At 41.7% G+C, this 22,878-nt stretch overlaps 1 protein-coding gene across 1 annotated transcript in view; it reads left to right on the top strand.

Moving 5' to 3' along the window:
- The window catches only part of LOC109917331 (peripheral plasma membrane protein CASK-like), a 134,457-nt gene that overhangs the window by 92,267 nt on the left and 19,312 nt on the right, over window positions 1–22,878 (top strand). Inside the window, exon 3 of the mRNA XM_048603098.1 lies at window positions 7,135–7,240. Within this exon, the coding sequence (XP_048459055.1) occupies window positions 7,135–7,240 (106 nt within the window). The remainder of the gene's footprint in view (window positions 1–7,134; window positions 7,241–22,878) is intronic.

Consider the following 22,878-nt stretch of genomic DNA (forward strand, 5'->3'; position numbering starts at 1 on the left):
AGAATGTTGTAAAATGAATTAAGATGTAATAGGGTCTAAATGCCTTGGTTATAAGAAGAATCTGGACAGACTGGTGCACGTTTTCTCATTAGAATGAAAGATAAGTGCTGTCAGACGTCTTCATAATTATGAAGACTATAATCTAATTGGGGGAGCATTTTTCTGATTAATGAGTTGTTAACATTGTAAAGTTAGGTCACATGGGATGCAGGGTGAGTTTGCCAATTGGATACAGTTGGCTTAAGGCAGGAGACAGCGAGTGATGGTGGAGGGTTGCTTTTCGGACTGGAGGCCTGTGGCCAGCAGTGTTCCGCAAGGATCGGTTCTGGGTCCTCTTTTGTCATTTGTATAAATGATTTGGATAAGAATATAGAAGGCATGGTTAGTAAGTTTACGGATAACGCCAAAATTGGTGGCATAGTAGACTCTGAAAAAGGTTTTCTAAGATTACAAAGGGATTTTAATCAAATGGATCAATGGGCCAAAAAATGGCAGATGAAGTTCAATCCTGATATGTGAGGTATTGCATTTTGGTACAGCAAACAAGGGTAGGAGTTCTGAGGAAGGGTCACCAGATCCGAAATGTTAACACTTTGTTTTTCTTCACGGAAGCTGCCAGACCTGCTGAGCTTTTCCAGCAACATTGTTTTTGTTCCTGATTTACAGCATCCGCAGTTCTTTCGGTTTTTATTAAGTGTAGGACTTACACAATTAATGATAGTTGTTGTAGAACAGAGGGACCTAGTGGTGCAGGTACATGTTTCTTTTGAAGTTTATGGCACATATAGACAAGGTGGTTAAAAAGACATTTGGATCACTTGTCTTCATTGCTTAGTCCTTTGAGTATAGGAGTTGGGAAATCATGTTGAGGCTGTACACGTCATTGGTGAGGCTTTTTCTGGAATACTGTGCCCAGTTATAGGAAGGATATAATCAAGCTGGAGAGGTTCCAGAAGAGAGAATGTTGCCCAGGTATGGAAGTTTTGAGTTAAATTGAAAAAAAAGACTGGGGCTTTTTTCTCTGGAGTGTAGGAGGTTGAGAGGTGACCTGAAGGAAGTTTATAAAATAACAAGAGGTACAAACAGAATTAGTGGCAGTTGTCTTTTTTCCCAGGATGGTGATTTAAAGACTAGGGTGCACATTTTTAAGGTGAGAGGAGAGAAATTTTAAAAAGACATGAGGCAAAGTGATTTTACAGAAGGTGGTTTGCGTGTGGCATGAACTTCCTGAAGAAATGGTGGATGCAGGTGCGAATACAATGTAAAAAAGACATTTGGATAAGTACATGAATAGGAACGGTTTAGAGGGATATGGGTCAGGAGCAGGCAGGTGGGACTAGTCTAATTTGGGATTATGTTTGGCATGGACTGGTTGGACCGAAAGGTCTGTATCTGTGCTGTATGACTATGACTCTGTAACTAGAGGAACGCTGTACTAGCAAGTATTTTCAGTACTTTGATCCTGAACGTCACATAGAATAGAATCCCTACAGCATGGAAACAGGCCCTTCGGCCCAACAAGTCCATACCGGACACATCCCCTTATAACCCACCTAAACTACACATCCCTGAACACTATGGGCAATTTAGCATGGCCAATCCACCTAACTGGCACATCTTCGGACTGTGGGAGGAAACTGGAGCACCCGGAGGAAAGCCACGCAGACACTGGGACAATGTGCAAACTCCACACAGACAGTCACCCGAGGGTGGAATTGAACCCGGGTCCCTGGCACTGTGAGGCAGCAGTGCTAACCACTGAGCCACCATGCTGCCCTAGAGATCATCTTTTCCCTGACCGGGAATCGAACCCGGGCCGGGGCGAGGAAAGCACCGAACCCTAACCACTAGACCGCCAGGGAAAGTCCATCCTATTTTTCAGTACATTTCCAGCATTAAATTGAGACAATTTGTTTTTCAAGCTGCATAATCAAGGCAGAAGTGTTTTACTTTTTTTCAACCCCAAAATTGACTATAGCCCTGTAGGTCTCTTTGCTAGCTTTGTTAGTCAGTCTTGGCAATATTTTATTTGTCATAATCTGCACTTTGCTTTTCTTCCAACAACCTCCACCACTTACCTACGTTTCTGCTTCTCCTATTCCTGACTCCTAACTGATGTAGTCATCTCAGGATGACTGTCCAAAAATATCTCAAATGAAAGGACCTTCCTCTCTCAATTCATATACATGGCTAGCTACATGTATGACCTGTCTTGAGATGAATATGCAAATTATTTCACTTAACTTTAAATCTCCTTTGATCTGAAAGATATATGGACACTTTCAAACATTCCCGTGATTATTTTGTGACAGTAAAACCACCTCTGATGTAAGGAAGTTGCATGAATAATGTAAATGCTCACAGACAGATTAAGTCTTCCAGAGATAATTATGGAAACCCAATATCTAATTTTTGATCGCTCACATCATGGATTTACTCAGAGAGCACAGGCCTCGCTTTGATCTGTAATTACCCAGGCCTCATCTGAACATATGCGATGGAGAACATGAGGGTAACTTCGACAAGGGAGCCTCCGAAACGTCCACCTTCTTCCTCAACCGAGGATTCCCAAGCACTGTTGTCAACAGGGCCCTCAAATGGGTCCGACCCATCTCCCACACTTCCGCTGTCAACCCTTCCCTTCCCTCCCGCAACAGCAATAGGGTTCCCCTTGTCGTTACCTACTATCCCACCAGCATCCACATCCAGAAGATCATCAGAAACTACTTCCGCCATCTCCAGCGAGATGCCACCACCATTCCCCTCCCCTTCCTTGACCACCTTCCGCAGGGACTGTTCCCTCTAGGACACCCTGGTCCACTCTTCCTTCACCCCCAATAACCCCTCACAGTCCCACGGCACCTTCCCCTGCAACCGGCAAAGGTGCAACACCTGCCCGTTTACCACCACCTTCCCCAGTGTCCAAGGGCCCAAACATACCTTCCAGGTGAAAAATCTAGTCTACAGCATTCACTGCTCACAATGTGGTCGCCTCTACATTAGGGAAACGAAGCATAGACTGGGTGACCGCTTCGCAGAACAGCTACATTCTGCCCGCAAAAAAGAGCTTCCAGTTGCCTGCCACTTTAACACGCCACCCTGTTCCCTGGCCAGCATCTCTGCCTCTGGCTTTTTGCAGTGTTCCAGCGAAACTCAACGCAACCTGAAAGAACAACACCTCATTTTCCACTTGGGGACCCTGCAGCCCTCCAGATTTTGGTTTTTTCCCTCTCTATTCATTTGTGGGATGTGGGTGTCACTGGCTGGCTAGCATTTCTTGTCCATCCCTAGTTGCCCTTGAGACGGTGGTGGTGAGCTGCCTTCTTGAACTGCTGCAGTCCTCCTACTGTGGGTTGATCCACAATGCTGTTAAGGAGGGAATGCCAGGATTTTGACCCAATGACAGTGAAGGAACTGCAATATATTTCCAAGTCAGGGTGGTGAGTGACTTGAAGGGGAACTTGGAGGTGGTGATGTTACTGTATGTCTGATGCCCTTGTCCTTCTCGATGGATGTGGTCGTTGATTTGGACGGTGCTGTCTGAGGATCTTTGGTGAATTTCTGCAGTGCATCTTGTAGATAGTACAGACTGCTGCTACTGAGCGTGAGTGGTGGAGGGAGTGAATGCTTGTGGATGTTGTGCCAATCAAGCGAGCTGCTTTGTCCTGGATGGTGTCAAACTTCTTGAGTGTTGTTGAGGCTGCACTCATCCAGGCAAGTGGGGAGTATTCCATCACACTCCTGACTTGTGCCTTGTAGATGGCAGACAGGCTTTGAGGAATCAGAAGATGAGTTACTTGGCACACTATTCCTCGCTTCTGGCCTGCTCTTGTAGCCGTTGTATTAATGTGGTGAGTCCAGTTGAGTTTCTGGTCAATGATAACACCCAAGATTCAAGATTGAGTTGAATAATTTTTGGGCCTAAGCTCTCCCATGTCCTAGCCCCCTACCCCACACACCAGACCTTTTTAATCACATAGCCTGCCGTTACACACTACCTATTGTTAGTCACTAACAGTCCCGATTAATGTCTATTCACCCTCGTAGCCAGATCATTATCAACTCCTTTGCATATCCAGCTGCTCTTCTCTCACTTCAGGCTCTATCCTTTATCCTATTGTTTACTCCCTACCCCATCCCCTCCCTATTTTCTGCATATAAACCAATGTTTTCCCAGCTACCATCAGTTCTGAGGAAGGGTCACTAGACCCGAAATGTTAACTCTGATTTTTCTTTTCTTCACAGATGCTGCCAGACCTGCTGAGCTTTTCCAGCAACTTTGTTTTTTCTCTTGGTTTACAGCATCCACGTTTCTTTTCTTTTGGTTTTTATTCTTTCATTTATCCCATATTTAAAATTATAATTATCAAATCTAAGAGTAATCCTATGGTATATGGCATTTGTGCCAAGTCCCAACTCTCAGTTTCACTTTATACAATCTATTCTTCTGTGTCCAAATCATGGTGTTCCACCCCCAGACAATTTAGTGTAAATCTTCCCTAGTAGTGCTAGTATATCTTCCTGCAAGGACATTGGTCCCCATCCTGCTGAGTTGTAACCTTTCTCCTTCAAATAGGTGCCTTCAGAACCAGAATTGGTCCCGTTGCCCCAAGATCTTGAGCCCGCCCTCTTGTGACATGGTTTAACATAGAAAATTTAAACATACAATTTAGGAGCAGGAATAGGAGTAGGCCACTCGTCCATCGAACGTGCTCTGCCATTCAATTTAATCATAGGTGATCGTCCAATTCAGTACCCTGTTCCCTCTTTTTCTCCCCATGTCGTTTAATCCCTTTAGCCCTTACAACTATATCTACATCTTTCTTGAAAGTCTTCAATGTTATGGCCTCCACCGCTTCCTGTGGGAGAGAATTCCACAGGCTCATCATACTCTGGGTGAAGAACTTTCTCCTCCTCTCTGTACTAAAAGGCCTATCCATTTTTCTTTACACTGTGCCTCTGCCTCTGGTTCTGGACTCCCCAGTCATCGAGAGCATCATTCCTGCATCTACCCTATCTAATCCTGCTGGTATTTTGTAGCTTTTAATGAGATTCCCTCTCATTCTCCTAAATTCTAGTGAATATAGTCCTAACTAATTCAGTGTCTCCCCAAATATCAGTTCTGCCATCCCAGGAATCAGTCTGGTACACCTTCTTTGCACTCCCTCAATGGCCAGATTAAGGTGTTAGTTCAGTTGGCTGGACAACTGGTTTACTGTACAGAGTAACACTAACACTAGATTCAATTCCCGCACTAACTGAGGTTATCACGAAGGACTGTCCTCCTTAACCTGCCCCCTTGCCTGAGTTATGGTGAGCTTCAGGTTAAACCACCAGCAGTGATCGCTGTCTAAGGGGAGAGCAACCTTATGGTCCAGTAGGCCTACGATTACTTTGCCTTTTACCAATAGCAAGAATATCTTTCCTCCGAAAAGGAGATCAAAACTGCACACAGTGCTCCAGGAGTGGCCTTACCGATACCTTGCACAGCTGCAGCAAGTTATCCCTGCTCCTGTACTTAATTCCCTTGCTATGAAGGCCAGCATACCATTTGTCATCTTCACTGCCCACTGCACTTGCATGCTTCCTTTGTGATTGGTGTACAAGGCTACCCAGGTCTCATTGCATTACCCCTTTCCCAACCTATTGCCATCCAAATAAGCCACATGTTGAACCTCAGTGTCTTCTTATTTGTGTGCCAAAACTGATAGCTCTGCAGAATATTCTGTACCATCTCCATGATGTCCTTGATTCTTGCAACAGGGAAGGAGCACAGCATGCAGAATTCTCAATAACAGTTTTAAAATTACCTGTCTCTTACTCCTTCAAGAGGCCATCCAACTATATTCCCTTGATGCTTAGTGGCATATTCATCCCTGAGCTGGGTAGCCCTTTCTTAGTAGGCTTCCTTCCAATTGAACCAGGCAAACAAGAACATCTCCAAATCAGTCACTGTTCAAAACAGTCCTAACCATGGTCTGTTGCAAGGCAGGCAGTTATGTGATGTATAAGAAGCTATTTATTTCAAAAAAAGATCTCCAATCTGTAATATCCATATTGAACTTCCAATTATCTCTTTTAAAGACAGCGCTCCAAGTATTTCCAGAAAACTTTAAATCAGTTTTCCATATTCTTTCAAAACTTAAGTCTTCCAAGCAATATTCAATAAAAAGTGACTCAGTTCAATATGACTCAGCAAATTAAGATTTTTTTTGCAGTCTGTACGAAGTCCATTGAGATCCACCAGTTAGGCTGCATGCAGTCCATATTTTCCTAAATGCAGTTTCAGGACAATCTGTATTGCAGAGGGATCTCTTATCATTGTGCTTATTTCAGGTACAGTCTTTGAAGTATTGTTTTTATTCCCAAAGTGTATGGAAGATGGTGTGCTTCCAGTTTGAAATGGCTGCACATTTCCTACCCACCGTATTGGAGCCGTAGGAGGCTGGTTAGTGCCTTAAAAATATACAAACTGTGCAACTGAAGTACTCAGCCTATATTCATGCATCACTGGGATTATCTTTGTAAATATATGTTGTACTTTACAGCAGTTCTTTTACTACACTGGTGTATCGCTATCTCTGGGCCGGAAAGTTTGGGTTCAGGTCACAATGTGCAAAGGAGTGTCATGACATGTCCAAACAAGTTAATTAAAAATAGTTGCATTGTATTTTTTTCCATGTCTCCAATGTCCTTTTAAGAAAGGGCTAACTAAGCTTAACACCAAACTTAATTTAGTTGTGGTTTGAACACAGCCTGGTGAAGGTTCACCATCAGCCCTGTTATCTTCACCACTTGGGCAGGATGTTAGTTTATGCTTTTAATTACACACTCTTCAATGGCAAGTCTTGTTCTTTGTGTATCTCTGAGAATAAGCTCATATCGACTGCTGTGTTTTCTCAACTATCAGTCAAAGTTGTACGTGGCCCATTGCATATGAGCATACCAGGTGCTCTATCTATATGTCCCCAGTGGGAGCAGTTGAAATATACCTCGTTCCTATTTGTTTATAACTGGAAAAACAATGCAAACTTTGTTCCTAAGCAATAGTCTTATTCATCAGTCATAATAATGCAACATATCTATAAATATTGTACATTTCTAATTACAATTTATATTTTTTTCTTTTATCAGACTTAAAAAGAGAAGCCAGTATCTGTCATATGCTGAAACATCCACACATTGTAGAACTTCTAGAAACATACAGCTCGGATGGAATGCTCTATATGGTTTTTGAATTGTAAGTGAACTGAATTCACATTCCTGATGTCTTGTAGTCTTTTGTGGCCGTCTTTGGTAGTTTTTGACGGTCTTTGGTAACAATAGTCTTTGTTCTTCTCTCAGGCTGATGTAGGAGAACTCCTTGTCTTTCCCCGAGAAAATCGTGGCTTATTTCCCTGGATCTTCTTGTAAACATCTCTCCCTACCTGTCCTGATTGGTATACCTTATTTTTGAGGCTAACCATCTATACTGTGCCAATCACCTGTCTAAACCCTCTTAGCTAATGACCATGGGCAGCTACTCATGATGCCAAAATGAGTGTTTGCCCATCTCCATTTTGAAGGTTAGTTTTTATTCCTTCAAAGAACAAAATCTTCTTACCTTTTCAACTCCATATTCACAATATGGTAGTGTGGCACCTGATAAATATTTTGTTTATGCTAGTCGAAGGATAATTACAATTTTAACACAATTATTTGAGGTCTCATGTGACACAGAAAGTACTAACTTTGGAATACCAAAAGCAAACCGTTTCAAAGGGGACCCCAATTTCCAACAACTAGATTTAGTTGGTAACGATTTTAATGGTTGTTTGTTAAGGACCTATTCTAAATGTGAGCACATAATCTTCTAAGGCAAACCAGTGCAATACTGACGAAGCTATTATTGCTTGAAGTTCTTTTCTTTTTCATAAGACATTAGCCAGTCAGTGCTCTGTTGTCCAAATGGACGTTAACAAACGCACAATGTTTTTGAAAGAATAGCAGGGAATTCATCTGTCCTGGTTAATGTTTCTCCCTCAATCAAGATCATCAGAAAATGGAAAAAAAATTAACATTATTTGTCTCATTGACTTTTGTGGGATTTTGAAATAGCAACAGTCATGAGTTTATTAAATGTGGTTTACTTTGAGCTGTTTTGATATGGAAGATTGTTACAGCAGACCAGGCAATGGGTCATGATTTTGTTTTGTTCCTTCACACAACATGGGGATTGCTGACTTGTCCAACATTGCTTCCAATTTCAAATTGTCCTCAAGAAGGTGGTGGTGAGCCACATCTCTGGACTGCCTATGTCTATATGGTGTAGGTACACTCGGTGCTGTTAGACTGGAAGTTGCAGGTTTTGATTTCGTGACACTGACCGAATAGCAGCATCGTTCCAAATTAAGGTGCTTATGGTTTGCATGCTCCTATGCATCTATTGCCCTTGTCCTTCTAGGTGCAGTGGTCATGAATTTAGTAGTTGATGTCAAAGGAGCATGTGTGAGTTGTTGTAGTGTATCTTGTAGATGGTTCACACTACTACCACTGTGCATCAGTGGTGGAGGGAATGAATTGTTAAGGAGTGGATGGGGTGCCACTTGAGCAGGCTTCCTTGTCCGAGATGTGTGTCAAGCTGCACGCATCCCAAAAGAAGTGGAAAGCATTCCCGTCATTCTTCTCTTTTTTTTAAGGATTTTGTCAGGCTTTGGGAGATAGGGGTACTCTCTACAAAAATCTATTAACATTCCCCAAATGGTTTCCTTAAAATGCAGACATAAAAAACTGGCTATCCAACCCAATCAGCACATGTCGGCATTCCGCTCAGACTTTTTCCCATCTGTCCTTGTCTAAACCTATCATGGTAACAATTAAAGACTAAATAACTGGAATTTGTCACTACAAACCTTGAGATTGTCTCCTTGAATCAGAAAATGTTTATGTTGCTAATTTTCAAAAAATTGTGACATGTTATATTCCAGGGGATGTACAAGCCTATAAAATCTGATGCTGGTCATCAATACGATGACTAAAGAAAGCACAAGCATTACTTTATATGATCTTTGAGTTAGTGAAGTTATTATCAGTGACAGTGAACAAGAATTTTGGAAAAGGAAGTTGTCAGATCCCAGTATGCATGCATGATAGCTCCAGCTAAGGCAGGTTTGGAGTTGAGTGATGAAATGGAGGTAGAAATAGTAATAACATGGGTGTTACTATGTTACTATGTCTATATACTAGTCAGAATTTACTCTGTGTTAGATGTGTTATCTAGGTTACAAATGACCTGATTCAGCCTCCGACAGCTTCCAGAAAGAAAGATAGTGTCACTGGTAAGAAATAGTTTGTGGAGGAGGCTGAAGACGACTACTTCAATCTTCTCACTATTTAGAGAGATTTCTGCTTATCTGGTATTGGGAGTTGAATAAGCAATCCAGCAGTGTAGGGATAGTAGAGGTCAAGAGTGGTGATATGGTAGCACTAGGTGTCGCATGTGGAAGCTAAAATACTGTGATTTTGGAAGATGTCACCAAGGAGCAGCCCATGGATGTGAATTAGAAAGAGGCCAAGGGTAGATCCTTGAGGGAAGGCGTTAATGGTGCAGGAACAAGAAAATAAGCCACTGCATGTAATTCTTTGTCCACAACTGGAAAGTGATTGAATCTGGTATATTTGGGTTGAGCTGGATGATAGTGGAGAGACCTTAGAGGAGGAAGATGTGTGATTAGCCATGCCAAAGATTGTAGTCAGGTGAAAAGGTACCTTTGTCATAATAACAGTAGTTATAACTTGTGACTTTCAGAGGTCAATCCAGTACTATGGCTGATGCAGGAACACAATTGAAGTGATTCAAATGTGAAGTTCTTGGAAAGATGAACATGGACTGCTTCCTTCTGTAGCACTGTTTGACACTCTTTCATGTTTTTATTCAGTCATTGAATGAGACCATCACTGACTATGCCAGCATTTGTTGCCCATCCCTAAGCACCCTTGAACAGAGTAGCTTGCTAGACCATTTCAGAGAGCATTTGAGAATCGACCACACTGCTAAGGATCTAGAGTTACATGGAGACCACACTACATAAGAATAGCTGCTTTCCCTCTGTTAAGGGCATCAGTGAAACAGATCAGTTTTTCTTTGACAATCGAGAATGCCTTAAGTTAGCCTTTTCATTCCAGATATTTATTGAATTTTTAAATTCCAGCATCTGCCAAGGTGGGATTTGAACCATTGTCACCAAGATTTCTGGACCATTAGTACAGCGGTATTACCACTACACACTGCCTTCCTGTTTTGTTTTTATATTATGTTGATGATGCACTCATGCCAGTTTAATTTTAACTTTACATTGAGGATATTAAATAGAGGCCTGACAAGGTGCAATGTGTCTCCTTTAAACAGATGCCCCCTGCTGTGGAACTAGTCCCAATGCCTCAGGATTCTGTAGCCCTCCCTTCTGTGACATGCCGGTTATTAATCCTTTTTCTATTTTACTGACTGGTATCAGGCATTACCTTTTTTGAGGTTTTCCCTGGCTCCTAAACGTCTAACAAAAAGGCTTCACTATTTACCCTCTCTATGTCATTGGTACTGACTCCATTCCTCCTATCGAATATTCAGCACTTTCTTCCATGATGTATTTTTGCCCAGCCATCATAGATGCAAAATGCTGGATAGGATAGAGTCTAGAGCTGTACAGCATAGAAACAGACCATTCAGTCCAGCTCGTCCGTGCTGACCAGATATCCCAAATAAATCTAGTCACATTCGCCAGCATTTGGCCGATATCGCTCTAAATCTTCTTTAAGTATTTACCTGTCCAGATGTCTTTTTGAATGTTGTAGTTGTACCGGCCTCCTCCACTTCCTCTGGCAACTCCATTCCATACGTGCACCACCCTCTGCGTGAAAAAGTTGCTCCTTAGGTCCGTTTTATATCTTTTCCCTTCTCACCTTAAACCTATGACCTCTATAGTTTCAGCCTCCCTTGGGGAAAGGGCCTTGGCTGTTCACCCTTATCCATGCCCCTCCATGATTTTATAAACTTCTGTAAGGTCACCTCTCAGCCTCCAATGCTCCAGGGAAAATAGCCCCAGCCTGTTCAACCTCTCCCTGTAGCTCAAATCCTCCAAACAGGGCAACGTCCTCGTAAATGTTTTGTGAACCCTTTCAAGTTTCACAACATCTTTCCTATAAGCTGGGATGATTATAGAAATACCTATCTCTTGTCCCTAATTATGGAATCTACATTTTTTATAATTAAATTAGTGACATTTCTCTGCTTTCCAGTTCTGCTGTATGCAGTCCCTTGCCCATTGATGCCATGGTCTGACTGCACTCAATCAAGGTGTTTTTCACTCGCTGTACTCTCCATTACTGTATAGTATTTTGAAATTTGAACACACCCGCCAGACTCCTGCAATATTTTCTCAGTTTGCTTGTGGGACACAGGCATCGCTGGTTGGGCTAGTATTTGTTGCCCGTGAAAGTTAGTTTGAACCGTTGCAGTTAATTTGCTATAGGTAGACCCACAATGTCATTTGAGAGGGAATTGCAGGATTTTGACCCAGTGCCAATGAAGATATGGCAACATATTTCTAAGTCAGAATGATGAGTGGCTTGGAGGGGAACTTGCAGGTGTTGGTGTTCCCATGTATTTTCCTGTCCTTTTCTACTTTATAGGTGGCTATCCATCTACTTTTCTGATTTCTCTCTATCTTGAGTGGTCAACTTCCAAAGCTATGTTTCAGAAACCTCTTGGCCTCATGTTCCACAGTGACTCCAGCTGCCCTTCAAGTCAGCAAAGTCTGAGCTTGGGTTTAAACAATGTCCTACACAGTCTCGCATGTAACGAGTAAAATTAATACAGAGAAATATGAAGTGTTGAACTATTGAAAGAAAAATGGAGTAATTTGAATTAAGTGGTAGGGTTTTAAAAGCAGTGCAAGAAAAAAGGAACATTTTTGAATGTCATTCAAGTTGTTAAAACTGTTTCAAAATGCACACAATAATTACGCAAATTAATAGTTAAGCATCAGCTGAATTATTGAGCCCAATTCTGGGCACTGGATTTAAGAAGGATGTCATGGCCTTGGGAGAGGGTTGGGATGAGATTTATTGGAATGATTCCAGGGATTAGAGGGACTAGAGAAGCTGGAATTGTTCTCTTCGAGCAGAAATGTTAAGAGTGGAGATTTAATAGAGTTGCTAAAAATTGAGGTATTTTGATGTGGGAGATGGGGTGAATTTCTGCTTCAACTGGCAGGAGAATCATTAGCCAGAGGCCACATATTACTAGTTTGCAAAAATCTGGATCGAAAATTAGCATGTTTTCTCTAGCTAATTCTGATGATGAAAAGATAATGGCCGCAGATTCGATTTTATTTTTAGTAGGGAGTTTGATATATACTGGATAAGGATAAACTTTCCATTCTATGGGGAAGCAGTGGAAAAATTGGTCTAATTAGATGCCTGTTCCATGTTTTTTCCCACATGTCAGTAAAGCTTCATCTGCAACAATGGCCACAGAAGTATTGAGCCCAGTGATCCACAGAATATGAAGTTCCTGCTCAATCAGGGTATCAAGATTTTGCACAATCCATTTTGGCCTAACTGAGTGGCTGGTGAAGATGTTGAAATTGGTGACATGGGAGCAGAATTTGAACTGAGAGGATGGTGCTGAAAATGGTAGTTTTGGTATTTCGATCAGTCGGAGACTTGGATTCATATACAAAGTAATGGTAATTGACAGGAAAATAGTCAAACTCAACTTTACATTACTATTACTGCAATTAGAATACGTATTGACAATATTTTTCAACAGAAGCCTGAATAGAGGAGACGAAGTGAGACTGCAAAGTAGGGAAATGAGGATCAGCGTGAGGCAAGAGGGGACAGAATATGCAAACCTAAGAGTTCATCAGCATATGAGGCTAAAAATTATAAATATAAAGGATAGAACTAAAGCTCTGTATCTGAAAATTCCAGAGCTAGATATGTCAAACCTTTGCTTCTAAGGTGGCAGTGTGGTAGCAGGTCTGAATGTGGGCTTTTGTCTAGGGCTCATCCGCTCTCCTGCTTTTTTTGCTTTTCTCTTTTTACTTTTATTTTCTTTGCTGGGTTACTGAGCGGCATCAATGTAGCAACGAGAGTGGGCCATGTGTGGACTGGTGGCAGCAGACACAGCAGCTTCCAGTGATGGGAGGCTGCAGCAGCAAGGGCATCCTCTTGGTGTTTGGGAGCGGCGGTGGCTGTAGGTGCAAATCTTCTCCTGCGATTGGAGGCAGCAGCAGCGGACTCTTCAAGATGGCGGCGCTGGCAAGGCACTATATTGGAGGAGGATGGCCAGAGTGGGACTCGTGGCCTGGTAGCAGAGCCAGGGATTCCTGGTTGCAGTAGACCCACAGTGGGGATTCATGGCGTTGGTGAGGTAGCAGCTGCAGTGGCGGCAGTGTGGTATGCCTGGAGCGGGGAGTTGTGGCAGCAGAGTCAGGGACTCCTGGTTGCGGTTGCTGTAGGCCCGGAGCGGGAACTCATGGTTATTGGCGAGGCATGGTGGGGTAACTGTGGGTTCAGCATGGGACTTGGCGGTGAGCTGGGCCCAGTTGTGAAGACATGGCACCTAAAGAATGGCGACTCCTACCATGGTGGGTCCAGTCAGGTGGCGGTGAGGCGATGGAAGAGGGGTGGTGGCACAGGTGTCATGTCACAGGTGAGCCGACTCAGCACTTGTAACGGAGGCAGCAGAAGTAAGACTCTCTTTCAGTTATATCTTCTTACTCTTTTTATTCTTAAACTATTCAGAATGGCACAGGATTGTGGCAATAGTTGAAGCTTTTCACTGCTTTTTACTGTATTACTCCCTGTAAAATACAAATGATAGTACATATTCAAATTCAATAATGTCCAATGAGAGCAGACTAATTAATACAAAAACAGAAATTGCTGGAGAAACTCAGCAGGTCCTTCAGCATCAGTGGTGAGAAAACAGAGTTAACATTTCAGGTCCAGTGAGGACTCTTCAGAACTGATAGTAACTGGGAAAAGATGGTATATATGCTGAAGACGTAAGGTTAGGTTGGGTCAGGGGGTAAAGGAGTAAGCAATAGGTGGAGACAGATCCCAAAGGGAGAGAAAGGAGCAGACCAGAGATGGATAATAGTAGACCAGGGAGAAAGAAGAGCTGCTAATGGGGACTGTAAGTGGGTGAAAATGCATTGGCTGTGCTGAAAAGGATGACCAGGTCAGGGGTGAGGGTAGGTAAAAGACATGGAAGAGGATGTTCAGGCCTTAAAAACATTGAATTCAATATTGAGTCCTGAAGCCTGCAAGGTCTCTAAGTGGAAAAATGAGATGCTGTTCTAACAACTTGTGCTGAGCCTTGCTGGAGCGCTACAGCAGGTCAGAGACAGAAATGTTGGCCAGGAACATGGTGGTGTGTTGAAGTGGCAGACAACTGGAAGCTTGAGGTCAGTTTTGGTGACAGGCAGATTAATTGTGGATTAATTTAGTAACTTCGTAGGGAAGGTGTCCCTAGGTGGAAATGATCATAATATCATTGAAAATCCAACTTTCTTTCAGAGAGAAGATTAGGCTTATTAGCCTTTAAATAAGGACAGTTTTGAGGATATGAAAACAGAGCTGGTTAAGGTGAACTGGAAGGTTAATTACAGTATAGATCAGTAGAGATGCAGTCGCAGACATTTAAGGGACAAGTTCAAAATACTGAGAAAAGGAGTTTCACAGAATTGTTACAGTTCAGAAGGCGGCCATTTGGCCCACAGTGTCTGCACTTGATCTCCAAATGAGCAACTCAGAGTGCCATTTCCTTGCCACCTCCTCATAATCCTACTTATTCTTTCTTTATAGGTAACAGGCCTAATCACTTTCTGAAGACTTTAATTGCACCTGCCTCCACCACACACACTCAGTGCATTCCAGGCCTAAGCCACTTGCTCCAAAAACCTCTTCCTCGTTTCACTTTTGCTACTTTTACTAGTTCCAATAAATCATTACCCTCACATTCTCAATCATTTTAAAAGTAAGAACAGCTTCTCCCTATCTACTGTTCAGTCCATTTGTGATTTTCTTTCTCAGGCAGGCTATAAAGAATAGCAAAAATTACTTGAATTTCTCCTTTTAAATTTTTTTTAGAGTGCAAGAGAAAGTTGGCTTGAAATATTTTTTAAAAAGTCAGTAACTTCCTATAAGTATTTAAAAAGAAACTAAGTAAAGTGAGCATTGTTCCTGTGGAAAGTGAGTCTGGCGGATTAATGTTGAAGAATAAAGAAATCGCAGATGTAGTGAACAGATTTTGCAACTGTCTTCACTGTAGAGGATACAAATAATGCCCCAGAAATAATTGTGAATCAGAAGGTGAAAAGGAGAGAGGATCTTAAAACCGTTGTATTCAGCAGGAAAAGGCTACTCGGAAAACTTGCCTTACTAAAAGCTGACAAGTCCCCAGGCCCTAATGGACTCTTTCCTAGGGTTGCTCCTAGATTGCTGCATTAATCCAAAAAGATTGCTCCCTCATTATTGTCTTATTCTAAATAAAGTCAAGTCACCATTGTCCTACTGGGCCATAGGCCTGTGCTGTCATTAGAGAGAAAAAGGTGATTTTTTGGGGGGGAGGGGGAAAGGACCCAGGGAGATAGTGAGGAAACAGATCAGTTTGGGACTGATACAGTTGGAAAAACGAATAAGTCAAACATGCAGGGCAGGCAGGAACAAAGCAGAAAACAAGGTAGGTCTTATAAATTAAACCGTATTTATTTCAAAGCAAGAGGCCTAATAGGTAAAGCAGATGAACTTCCGGCATGGTTGGGAGCATGAGACTGGGATATCGTAGCAATTACAGAGACGTGGCTTAGGGATGGACAGGACTGGCAGCTTAATGTTCCAAGGTATAGATGCTATAGGAAGGACAGAAGTGGGGGGCAAGAGAGGAGGGTGAATGGCATTTTTGATTAGGGTATAATATTACAGCTGTATTTAGGATATTCCTAGGAATATGTCCAGGAAAGTTATGCGGGTGGAACTGAGAAATAAGAAAGGAATGATTACCTCACTGGGATTGTACTGTAGCATCCACCCCCGCCCCCCAAGCAGTTAACAGGAAATTGAGAAACAAATTTGTAAGGTGATCTCAGTTATCTGTAGAATAAAAGGGTGATTATGTTAGGGGATTTTAACTTACCAAACATAGATTGGGGCTGCCATAGTGTTAAGGGCTTGGATGCAGAGGAATTTAAGTGTGCACAACAAAATTTTCTGATTCGGTCTGTGGATGTACCTGTTAGAGAAGGAGCAAAATGTGACCTACTGTCTGGAAATAAAGCAGGGCAGGTGACTGAGGTGTCAGTGGGGGGGCACTTTGGGGCCAGTGACCATAATTTTATTAGTTTTAAAATAGTGATGGAAAAGAGAGTGGGTCTAAAAGTTAAAGTTCTCAATTGGAAGAAGGACAATTTGATGGTTATTAGGCAAGAACTTTAAAAAAAAATCAAAAGAACTGCGGATGCTGTAAATCAGGAACAAAAACAAAGTTGCTGGAAAAGCTCAGCAGGTCTGGCAGCATCTGTGAAGGAGAAAACAGAGTTAACGTTTCGGGTCCGATGACCCTTCCTCAGAACTGGGTTCTGAGGAAGGGTCACCAGGGTTAACTCTGTTTTCTCCTTCACAGATGCTGCCAGACCTGCTGAGCTTTTCCAAGAACTTTCAAAAGTGGATGTTTGCAGGTAAAGGAACAGCTGAAAAATGGGAAGACTTCAAAAATGAGATGACGAGAGTCCAGAGACAGTACATTCCTGTTAGGGTGAAGGGCAGGAGTGGTAGGTGTAGGGAATGCTGGATGACTAGAGAAATTGAGGTTTTGGTTAAGAATAAGAAGGAAGCATATGTCAAGTATAGACAGCAGAGATCAAGTGAAACCCTCGAGGAATATAAAGGCAGTAGGAGTATACTGAAGAGTGAAATTGGGAGGTAGCTTTGACAAACAGGCTTAAGGAGAATCCAAAGGGATTCTACAAATATATTAAGGGCAAAAGGGTGAATAGGCAGAGAATAGCACCCCTTTAAGATCAGCAAGGTTGTCTATGTGTGGAACTGCAGGAGATGGAGGTGATACTAAATGAGTATTTTGGATCAGTGTTTACAGTGGAGAACGATATGGAAGCTTGAGAACATGGGGAAATAAATAGTGACATCTTGAAAAATGTCCATATTACAGAGGAGGAGATGCTGTACCTCTTAAAACACACAAAGGTGGATAAATGCCTGGGACCTGATCAGGTACACCCTAGAACTCTGTGGGAAGCTAAGGAAGTGATTGCTGGGCCCCTTACTGAGATATTTGCTTCATCAATAGCCAACCTGGTCTTTCAGCACCTCACCGGTGGCTAATGTGGTGCCACTGTTTAAGAAAGGTAGTAAGGAAAAGCCAGGGAAATGTAGACCGGTGAGCCTGACATCAAGTTATTGGAGGGAATCCTAAGGGACTGGATTTACATGTATTTGGAAAGACAAGGACTGATTCGGGATAGTCAACATGGCTTTGTGCATGGGAAATCGTGTCTCACGAACTTGATCAAGATTTTGTAAGAAGTAACAAAGAGGATTGATGAGGGCAGAGCCATGGATGTGATCTATATGGACTTCAGTAAGGCGTTTGACAAGGTTCCTCATGGTAGACTAGTCAACACTGAATAGAGGACGAACTAGCTATTTGGATACGGAACTGGCTGGTAGGTAGGAGTCAGAGAGTGGTGGTGGAGGGTTGTTTTTCAGACTGGAGGCCTGTGATCAGTGGTGTGCCACAAGGATTGCTGCTGGCTGCACTGATTTTTCTCATTTATGTAAATGGTTTGGATGTGAACACAGGAGGTATGGTTAGTAAGTTTGCAGATGATGCCAAAATTGGACATGTAGTGGACAGCGAAGAAGGTTACCTCAAAATACGATGGGATCTTGATCAGATGGGCCAACGGCTTGAGGAGTGGCAGATGGAGTTTAATTTAGATCAATGTGTGGTGCTGCAATTTGGAAAGGCAAATCAGGGCAGGACTTATACACTTAATGGTAGGGTCCTGGGAAGTGTTGCTGAACAAAGAGACCTTGGAGTGCAGGTTCACAGTTCATTGCAAGTGGAGTCGCAGGTAGACAGGAAAATGAAGAAGGCATTTGGTATGCTTGTCCTTATTGGTCAGTGCATTGAGTATAAGAGTTGGGAGGTCATGTTGCGGCTGTACAGCACATTGGTTAGGCCACTTCTGGAATACTGCGTGCAATACTGGCCTCTCTGCTATAGGAAGGATGTTGTGAAACTTGAAAGGGTTCAGAAAAGATTTGCAAGGATGTTTCCAGGGCTGTAGGGTTTGAGCTATAGGGAGAAACTGAATAGATTGGGGCTATTTTCCCTGGAGTGTCAGAAGCTGAGGGAAGACCTTATAGAAGTGTATAAAATCATGAGGGGCATGGATAGGGTAAATAGCGAAGGTCTTTTCCCTGGGGTGGAGGAGTCCAAAATTAGAGGGCATAGGTTTAAGGCGAGAAGGGAACGATTTAAGAGGGTCCTAAGGGAAAACTTTTTCACTCAGAGGGTGGTATGTGCATGGAATAAGCTGCCCGAGGAAGTGGTGGAGCTGGTACAATTACAACATTTAAAAGGCGTATGGATGGGTGTATGAATAGGAAGGGTTTAGAGGGATATAGGCCAAATGCTGGCAAATGGGTCTAGGTTAATTTAGGATATCTGGTCGGCATGGATGAGTTGGACTGCAGGGTCTGTTTCCGTGCTGTACATTACCATGATTCCAACTACCCACATTTCCCTTTCTAACAAACTGTCTCTTGCTGATGAACTACTGACAGATATGGGTTTTTTTAACAGCATTGTTCCCTCTATGGTCATGCTCTTCAGTGCATGCTTATTTCTTGCTAGCAAGAGCACATCTTTTTCTTTACAACCTCTTTTCAAGCTTTATTCAAGACATTTGAAGAGAAAGATAGATCTGAAAGCATATTTAAACTACATTATTCATCAAGTATAATTGCATATCTGTTGACCAAGCTTCTACACAGTTATCTAGTTTGCATATTGAATATGTTATTTCACTAATAATGCACTGGATGTTTCAAGTTGATATTTTTGAGTGGAGAGGAACATTTTTAAAGGCTAGCAAGTGCCTCAATCCCTTCAATCCATGCTACAAATGAAAGTTTCCATTTTAAGAGTTTAGAATAACTTAAGATTTCCATTGTCCGTATTATTTCCTAATCAGCCTCATTTGATTCAACCTGTTTGAACAATCTGTTTAAAGGTGTTATTACACGCCTCTCACAAGGTAGGACTTGAACCTGTATTTCTTGGTCCAGGGGTGTAGGGATATTACCATTGCGCCACAAGATAGCCCTAAGATTCACATGGTTTTTCTTATGCAGAGGTGTGGGTGTGACCAGCCACTGCTGGCAGAAAAAGCCTATTGCAGTTGGTATTCCCAGACAGTCTCTGATCCAAGTACTCACCAGGCCTGAGTCTGCTTAGCTTCTGAGATCAGATGAGATTGGCCGTTTTCAAACTAGTATGGCAGTAGGCCTAGGTCTGCTTTTTTTTTTTAACCTTTTCTAAGCAGTGTATTCAGAGATTTTATTACACACCTCTGGAGCTGGTTGGACTTTTGCCCAGGTGTTTCAGTCCATGGTAGGGACACTACCACTCACTAGTGGGGCCCTAAGATTCACGATTTTTTAACAATTTAACCTATTATTCTAATGAGTGATGTTATTACACATCTCTGGAGTAAGTGGGACTTGAACACAGGCCTCCCAGTCCACGGTCGAAACACTACCACTGCACCACAAGAAACCCAGGATACACATGGTATAATTACAGTAAGGATCTACATCAGCTGCATTGCCTCAATTGTTTTTTGCTGTAGCCAAACAACCAGCAAAAGGAAGGGATTGATAACAGTAGAAATTAGACCAAATATTATATCTCACTGAATGTGTCTATTCAGCCTGTTGTGTTTTCCAGCTGTTTGCTGGGCCATTCCAGAATTTGACTCGATCTCTCTCCACAGTCCTTTATCATCTTTTGCTTTAATTACAGGTAGTTAATTATTTTCGCTAAAAAGATGCAGCACTCTTGTATTATCCACTTCCAACAGAAAAGCATTGAATGTTCCAACAATCCTTGAATAAACTTTCTCTCAGCCATGTGTTACTTCGCTGGAAATATTTCCTCTATCTTGAATCTGTCCTCTTATCAACTGTTTTCCAACATCACCATCCCAATAAATCTAGACAGTATGCTATAATGGCTTTAATGGCTTTTTCATGATGGGTGCATAGTGCTGCATACAGTTCTCTGGACAGCCTAGCCATTATTTTATAATATTCATCAGTATTTCTTTATTTTTGTGCTCCCAACCTTGAACTGTAAATCCTAAAAGGCCGTTGTATGACTGATGACATTTTCACTTTCAGTAAATTATTCTCAAGTCATATATCTGTGATACATTCTGAAAGATGTTGAAAGGTATTATCTTTCATTTCTCCAACTTAAATTACATTTACCACCAGAGTATTCTTTTTATTAACCTGTCCTAAAATTTGTTTTTGTAGGTTTTGAATGAAAGGTCAATTAGAAATCCAAGGGCAAAGCTTTAGGCATCAAAATAGTATCAGAAAGTGATTAAAAGAAAAGCTGAATGGGATAGAAACGGGCAGAATTTAACAAAAACTGTACATCGATGAATAAGGTCATTATGAGGTATTGAGGTAAAAAAAAATGAAATTGTAGTTTCTTTAGCAGAATGCACAAAGTATCCACAATAAGGTGGATGCAATAGTGACATACACAAAGATTTGTGATGATTTAAATCTAATTTTAATTACAGATATATGGTTTATAGGTTATTATGGTTAGGAAATAATTATTCCTGGGTCACAATATTTCAGAAAGACAGATGGAATGGTAAAAGGCAAGGGATAGGGTTTTTAAAGCATGGCAAGGATAGTAGTGAGAAAGGATCTAGCCTCAGAAGATCATGAAGTAGACATAAGTGGAAATTAGGAATAGCAACAGTCTAAAACACTGGTAGAAGTAGTTTATAGTCTCCCTGCAGTAGTTATTCCATTGGACAGAGCATTGACGAAGGAATTATTAGCACTTGTAACAAAGACAGCGTGATATTTGTAGAGGATTTTAATCATCACATCAACTGGAGCAATCAGATTGACAGGTGTGCAGTAAAGGATGAACCTGATGATCATTACATTATTACATCATTGAACCAACAGGGGATAAAGCTGTCTTAAATCTCATGCTGTGTAATGAAACAGTGTTAATTAATAATGTCTAGGTAAAGGATTCACTGAGAAACAGTTACAATACCATTGAATTCCAGTTAAATTTGAAAGTGATATCTTCGGGCCACAAATAAGAATTTTAAACAAAGTTAGTTATTTAGGTAGTGTCGATAAAATAAGGAGCTGGAGGAGCACAGGAAGGGTCCAGACCCGAAACATGAACTTTCCTGTTCCTCTGATGCTATCTGATCTGCTGTGCTCCTCCAACTCCACATTTTATCGACTCCTACTTCCAGCATCTGCAATCCTTTCTATCTCTTAGTTACATAGGTATATTTTCAGAGGACATGAAGAGAAATTCCAAAAAATTCTCTTCCGTATTTTTGGGTTATCATTGTTTCTTTTAAAATGGACAATCTTACATAACTTTCAGAATAGTTATGATCACATTAATGTGTTCCTGAAAGCTTCTGAATCCCATGCATTGTTAAGACATTCCAGCCAAAGTTGACACAGTAGCTTGGAGTCAAGCCACTTCCAACAGGTTCTCAACAAAGGAAAACATGAAGATCCATTCAGAGAAAATGGGCACTAATACACTGAGTTACTCGTCACCTTGCAATGGGGGAGACCAAATTACGTTATTAACCTAATAAGCCACCTATTAGCCCATCAAGATGGGTCTTGTGCAACTGAAATGCCTGTCTGTCACGTGAAACAAATCAGACCCTGTTGAATGGCTTCAGTATTCAATTTTAGGATTCTAAGTTTGTTGCTGCTTGACCTCCAGAGAAAAAGCTGGACTCCAGGGTGAGCTGGCAGCCAGCCTCAGACACATCATGTCTGTTTCAAGTTGCAGGTTAGGAAGAGGCCTATGTTTTGCCTGTGAGAAGGAAATCTACAGAGCCCAGCTCATTGAGGAAACTAAGACTGAATGCTGACCTCCAGGAAGTTGTAACTCGTGACCTGATTTTTTTTTAATATCACTTGATTTACCAGAACTTGTAATGCATAACCTACCTCCTCCCCTATCCTGTCTTCCTTAATTTCCCAAATTCTTGTATGCGTGCATGGAGTAGGAAAGTAATTCCCTCATATTTTGAATATTTTGTTAATTAACTGTATTTTTGATTTCACGCGAAAAGGTTTTGCCATGGTTGATTGAAAAAAGTTGAAATTTGGAAATTAGCATTTGGGAACACTCTTTGGCTTTCATCAGTAAGGAGTGGCATTAAAAAGGGGCAAAAGAAAATTAAGCAAAATATTGCTGTGTTGGGCATAAGGGGGAGAAGCAAATTAAGTATACCCCATTTCCCCTTCTTCCTGACAGGTATGAGAGGAGAATGATGAATGTTAATTGAATAAGTAGACCAAGGACTTGATGGCCTGCACCCTAGGTTTCTATTAGAACTACAGAGATAGTGGATATTGCTAGCTTTGACTTTTCAAAATTCTTTAAATTTGGGAATGGTCCTTTTAGATTGGATATTGACTAATGTTTGCACCAGTTTTAGAGAAAAGAGGGAGAAAGTAAACAGCAAACCACAAACAGTTAACCTTACATCAGTAGTTGGGAAAATG

This window comes from Rhincodon typus, chromosome 11 (assembly GCF_021869965.1).
Source record: "Rhincodon typus isolate 14 chromosome 11, sRhiTyp1.1, whole genome shotgun sequence".
NCBI lineage: Eukaryota > Metazoa > Chordata > Chondrichthyes > Orectolobiformes > Rhincodontidae > Rhincodon > Rhincodon typus.